Here is a 5,821-nt window from a genome sequence, read left to right on the forward strand (position 1 = left end):
TCCCCACCCCCCGCTGGTCCAACCCCCACCTGACGATCCTCATCTTCATGACAAACTGGTCGATCATCTCCTGCGCCTGCGCCTCAGTGATAGCCCCCGCGGCCAGGTCGCGCTCAAAGTAGGTGTCAAGGAACGCGTCGATGCGGCCCTGCGGTTGGGTGCCAAGGTGTGCGAGTTTTGGTGGTGTGCAATCAGGCGGCGAAGGGTGGTAACCGTGCCTTGTCACTGACGGTTGTTGGACGCGGCACGCCTCTTGCGTCTCCATTGGTACTCCTTGCAACCCTTGTTGGCTACCGTTGATGAAGCACGTGCAACTGCATTGGGGCCGCCCCGTGCCCGCGCGCGCACCATGCTCATGGCGGCCCCGTCCTGCTCCTTGACGGCGCCCAGGTAGCCGTAGTACACCCACTGCACGGCCTCACGGCTGGAGGCAGGCAGGGGTGAGGGAAGGTGCGTGGGGCGAGACAGGGGGAGGTGAGGCGGGTGTGCATTTACACGAAGTTTCTGGTGCGAGTGCAAGGAGCGCGCTGCGAGCTTTCGCGTACGCGTGCGGCACCCAACTCCTGGTGCCACAGTGTGCACAAGCAAGGCATCCGCCGAAGCCCCCAAGCCAGCGTGCGGGGAGGTGCACGGATAATTCGGCGCTGCACACCCTCACGCACGGCGGCGTGTGAGTGTGGCGGCGGGTGCGCCCCGCACCTGTTCTTGGCGGGCTGGCCCACGTCGTGGCCGTATGAGGCCGCCATCTCCTTGAGCTCCTGCAGCGCCCTGGGGAGGAAGGGGGGGGTGGTCACGGCAGCAGCGGGCGCACACGCGGCAGGGTCAGCAGTCGAGGCTGGGCACTTTGGGCAGCTGGTGTATAGGAAAACGTCCCATGTGGTGACATGGCCGCGTGCCTGCCATGCGCATGTAGATCTCTGCTCGTGCGGGGTGTTTTAAGAACAGAAAAGCCCTGCAGCAACGGCACCACGCCCTGCTCCCTGCAGACACGCCGTTAAGCCGGGGGCGCGCCGCGCCGCCCGCACAGCACCCTTTGCGCGCCTGATCTGCTCCTGCACCTCCTCCCTCAGCCGGATCTTCTCGTCGTCCATCACCCCTAGCAGCACGCTCTTGAGGTCGGCCTTCTTGGCCTCAACCAGGGCGTCAACGCCGTACAGCGCCACACGCCTGGGGGTGAGAGGTTTGGGCGGCAGCAGCGGCATACAGTATGAATCGGCGGTGTTTTGGCAGGATTCAATGTTCTTGGGGCGGTATGGCAGGTTCCAAAGGTGTGGGGGGTAAGTGTGGATTTTGCCGAGCGCAGCGACCCTCCCCCCAGTCATGCAGCTTTGGACGCCAGCAGGCATCGAAAGAAAACCCCCCCGGCCACGCCTGCGATTCCCCGAAGAAGAGTGCCGCCCCCACAAAGAAAGGGTCGCATAAAAAGCCGCCCACCTGTAGTCTCCGATAATGCGGCCGCGGCCGTAGCCATCGGGCAGGCCCGTGAGGATGCCGCTCTTGCGGGCGCGCTTCATCTCGTCTGTGTAGACGTCAAACACGCCGCTGTTGTGGGTCTTGCGCGCCTTGGTAAACGTGTCCTTGACGTCGGCGGGCAGCCTGGGGGGGCGAGAGACGGCATGTATGCGTATGTTGGCGCACACGCAACATGTGCATGTGACTCACGCACAAAACGCACGCATAAATGGCATGGCATGTACCTGCCAAGAGGTTGACGCACATGAATCCGCAGGGGTTTGGTCATAAGCGCTGCACAGCGCTCCTCCTTGCAAGCCCCACGATACAAAACCGCCCTCTTTTCCCTCCCCCGCCCTGCCCGCCCTACCCTCCACCCACTTGTATCCGAAGGCCTCAAGGGCGGCCTTGACCATGTTGATGCCGCCCAGGGGCTTGATGGCACGCTTCAAGGGCTTGTCGGTCTGCAGGCCCACAATCACCTCCTTCTCCCTTGGGCGATAATTGTGAGGGAGAGGGGCCGACACAAGGGGAGGTCAATGGGTAAATACAAGTGTGGGCAGATAATTGGCCGCGCGCGCGCCACAAGTCCAGCCCTGCGGCGGAGGCTGGGTGACAGCAGGTGCGCGGACCTCAGGCAGGGGCCTGGCGAAAGGGCCGCGGGCCAACCGAGCTGGGCAGGGCGGGGCCCAGGGCTGGGCGGGGTTGGGGCTCACTTGTCGATGTAGCCGGGGCCAAAGGATGTGATGGTGGAGGGCGTCCTGGGGTCAACGTCCAGCACGCCGCCCTGGAGGGCGCAAGAGTGCAAGAAATGGGCGTGGGCAGATGAGGTCAGGGGTAGGGGTAGAGAGGGAAGGGGAGTTGAGTAGGGGCAAGTGGAGGAGACCTGCTGCTCTTTGATAAGTTGCAGGTGACTGTTTGTGGGCACGTGGGCCGGCTGGTCGTGCGTCCGTGCGTCTGCCGCCAGGCTGTTTATTTGCGAGCTAACAAGTAAAGCCGGCCGCCCCTCGTTGCGAGCACACTATACCCGAGCACCCATGAGCAAGGCGCCTCTGCCCAACCCATCACGTGGACGACGCGCCACACACGGCGCAAGCCGCACGCATGCATGCCCCTCCCCGCCAACATCCCCATGCACACTGAATCCTGTTCCACAGACGAAAATCCACCACCCACCAGCAGCCAACACAGCAAATCGTCACACATCCAACTCATTCTCAAAAACTTCCCGCGCGTGCTCACGCACTGACTGTATGTGTTCCCACATGCAGACGCTCGCATGCGCGCACATGCACGCGCACATGCACTCATGCATGCACGCACACATGCACGCATGCAAACACGTGCTCATGCATGCATGCACTCATGTGCACCACCATGCGCCCACCTTTTCCAGCTCAAGGTGCTGCAGGTCGTCCACCATGGTCTGCAGCGACTGGGTGGCGGCGGTGGGGCCTGCCAAGAACGTTGCATCGCCGTAGTAAGGAGTGAAGTTCTCGGTGACGTACCTATGAGTTCCGCGGAGGGGACGGCACAGCCAGAGGGATGGAGAAGCGCAGGCCCATTGAGGGGACATGCAGGGAGACGGGTGCAAATTGGAGGTCGTCGGACACCATGCAGGGCTCGGTGCCAGTCCTCCTGTTCTGGACTCCGCACATCAGCTCAACAGGGGAAACCGGCGCAAGGGATAGGACAGAAAGGAGTGAAAGGCACTGGGTGGGGGGAGCATGATGCAGCACACCTGGCGACGTCAATCGAGGTGGGCTTGGCTGCACGGCGCGGCTCGGCGGTGGTCTCCGTGGCGCGCACGGGTGCCGGCTCAGCGGCGCTCGCTGCAAAGGAGCGCGAAGGGCTGCGCGTACAAGTATGTTGGGGTTTGCGATGTGCAGAGGTGAAATCAAAGAACAGGCAGCTTGGGACACCCCTGCAAACACAAGTCCCCCTTGTGTCTGGCCCGCTGATCAAACATCACGAGCAGCGCAACAGCAGCATGGCGGCGCACATTACTCGCCGGCGGTCGGCAGGTCTCACCTCCAGCGAACGCTGATTCTGGAGACTGGGCGCTTAGACATGGGCATGGAGCTGCGCATCAAAGGCGGGAATCGCGTTTTGAGAACAAGTCTCCGTGTCGTGCCCTTCGTGAAACAATCCGAGACCCCCGGCCACCACGCTCACCTGGCAACGGCACCGCTGGCAGGGATTGAAGCGTACGAACGCTTGGGCTTGGTCATAACGATCAGAGGCCCGGACTGCTGCAAGGCCGCTGGCAGCAGGGAAAGTGCAGGTGCCACCTGCACCAGCAGGGCGCCATAACTTGGGGCCAGCATCATGGTGATGCAAGGGATGATAATAGGCTCGGCGGGCTTGATTTCGACCAGGCTGACAACGATTGATCTCGTGAAAAACGGCTATTATAGTTGTGTGCTTGATAGTGTGATGAATCAGGTCAGAAATTTCTTTGTATGTTAAGAAACCAAGGGGGACAAGGCTTTGAGTCCCGAAAGACCCGCGAGCAGGCGGAGCACAGAGGGCAACGATGTGTTCAAAGGGGGGCTTCCGCGAACTCGATTCACGCCTCAAGCGTCTTTGAATTCAGATGCCACATTACTAACTAACAATATTTCTGACTGCCCGGGAAAAGCGTTAAGGCGGAGCGCATCGTCGCGGTGGTGTCTCGCGCGTCGCGTATTACGTATCCCCGACGCATCACAAACACTGCACATCCCGGCATCTCCATGCAGCCTGGTTATAAGCGCCTTCAGCCAATCAGTGTTTTGTCATCTTCAGGTACTGCAGCCTAGGGGTTTGCCCATGTCTGTCCGGTGAGGCGTGCGGGTGGACTGCGAAGACCGGCTGTCTCACGGCGATGTCCTTTCCAGGCTGGAGACCACCCTGCAACTCTTACTTCGCACGCAATTACTCGGACCAAAATCCATCCAGCAAACCAGATTGCCTTGAAAAGCCTCTTGAGGGCTCGATTAAGCCGCCGCTGACTCTGAGATGTCAGCCGCTGACTCTGAGAAGGTGTGGTGCCGCACCAGGCGCCGAATTGCTGCGTGGGTGCTGCTGCTCGCTACCCCGCCCAACCCCCGCCTCCCCCTTCTGCTGCTGCTGCTGCTGCTGCTGCTGCTGCTGCTGCTGCTGCTGCTGCTGCTGCTGCTGCTGCTGCTGCTGCTGCTGCATCAGATCCGCCAGCCTCGCGGCTTCAATCATCAGAGTGCTCGCCCTGCCGCTGCGAACCACCACGAACGCCGGCTGGCGCGGCACGCCCTGTGAGCAGGCCAAACATGAATCAAGTGATTTGCCGGTCAGGCTGCAACGGGCTGCAGGTGCCAGCCAACTGTTCTGCACTTTGCTTCGCACTCCGCCGAACGCAGCAGGCATCGCCCTGAACCACGCAGCTGGACCAACACCTGGACAAGCCACACCCCTGGCACCCCCCTCCTCCTCTCCTGCTCCTCAACCCGCTCACCATCAGAGCCACCTCCCCAAACGTGTCGCCTGGCTCCAGCAGTGCCATGTCTTTCAGGGCGCTGGCGCCACATGCACTACCACCGCCGCCGCAGTACAGTGTAGTGTCGCGCATCGCCACCGCAACTCGCCCTTCAATCAGGATGAACATGTGCGTCGGACGGCTGCCCTGGCCCAGGATCACCTCATTGGCTGCCCAGTGCCTGCGCAGGGCAAAGCGTTGGCGCATGCCTGTGCAGGGCCAGTGGGACCGTGCGGTGTGCATGCTTGCGCGCTGCGCGGCTGGGCACCAGCTGCAGGGTGCCTCGGCCGCCGCGCCGCCTGCTTACTTTGTGGTCGCCAGCTGGCACACCAGTGCCTGCAGCCGCGGAGGCCATAGTCGAAAAAAGGCGCAGCGCTCGTGCAGGCGGTCGCGGATGAACAGCACGTCGGCCTGGCACCGCGAACTGACGCTGGCGGCGCCGCAAATTTCCAGCAAGCGTGGCGTGAACGCATCGTGCTTGGCGCGTGGCAGCGTCGTGCACAGGCGCGCGGTCGAATCTGTATCCTGTTCCGTCTGGTCGCTTCCCTCGGCTCGTGCAGGCACCATCGGCTTGCTTGCGGCGGGGTGTGCAGCAGATGCTGCCAGGTTGCCAAGGACTCTTGTCTCAGCACAAAAAGCGCGGGAAACTGATCAATACACAGATGCATATACAGAACAGCGTACCATGCACTGTTCTGCGTGCTTACGTGCGGGCATGTCGGCCATCGCAATTCGCTGTTTGACCTTCGGGTCGTATGCCGTTCTTTCAACTATCAAGGAGACTTGTGCGCGTTTTGTGGCTATATGATCCAGGCCCAAGGCACACCCCGCACACACACACACGCCATGCACACATCCCATGGTGGGCTGCTCGTG

The 5,821-nt window shown here is 61.8% G+C and overlaps 1 protein-coding gene across 1 annotated transcript in view; it reads right to left on the reverse strand.

The window, feature by feature from the left end:
- The window catches only part of MNEG_1971 (formate C-acetyltransferase), a gene marked incomplete at both ends in the record, with an annotated part of 10,357 nt that overhangs the window by 2,545 nt on the left and 1,991 nt on the right, over positions 1-5,821 (reverse strand). The window contains 12 exons of the mRNA XM_014049546.1: positions 30-148; positions 349-424; positions 700-768; positions 991-1,167; positions 1,435-1,596; positions 1,834-1,944; positions 2,169-2,239; positions 2,840-2,960; positions 3,194-3,304; positions 3,628-3,715; positions 4,491-4,722; positions 4,925-5,126. Coding sequence (XP_013905000.1) covers positions 30-148; positions 349-424; positions 700-768; positions 991-1,167; positions 1,435-1,596; positions 1,834-1,944; positions 2,169-2,239; positions 2,840-2,960; positions 3,194-3,304; positions 3,628-3,715; positions 4,491-4,722; positions 4,925-5,126 — 1,539 coding nt within the window. The remainder of the gene's footprint in view (positions 1-29; positions 149-348; positions 425-699; positions 769-990; positions 1,168-1,434; positions 1,597-1,833; positions 1,945-2,168; positions 2,240-2,839; positions 2,961-3,193; positions 3,305-3,627; positions 3,716-4,490; positions 4,723-4,924; positions 5,127-5,821) is intronic.

The sequence above is a fragment of the Monoraphidium neglectum genome (assembly GCF_000611645.1).
Source record: "Monoraphidium neglectum strain SAG 48.87 unplaced genomic scaffold scaffold00211, whole genome shotgun sequence".
In the NCBI taxonomy this organism is placed as follows: domain Eukaryota; kingdom Viridiplantae; phylum Chlorophyta; class Chlorophyceae; order Sphaeropleales; family Selenastraceae; genus Monoraphidium; species Monoraphidium neglectum.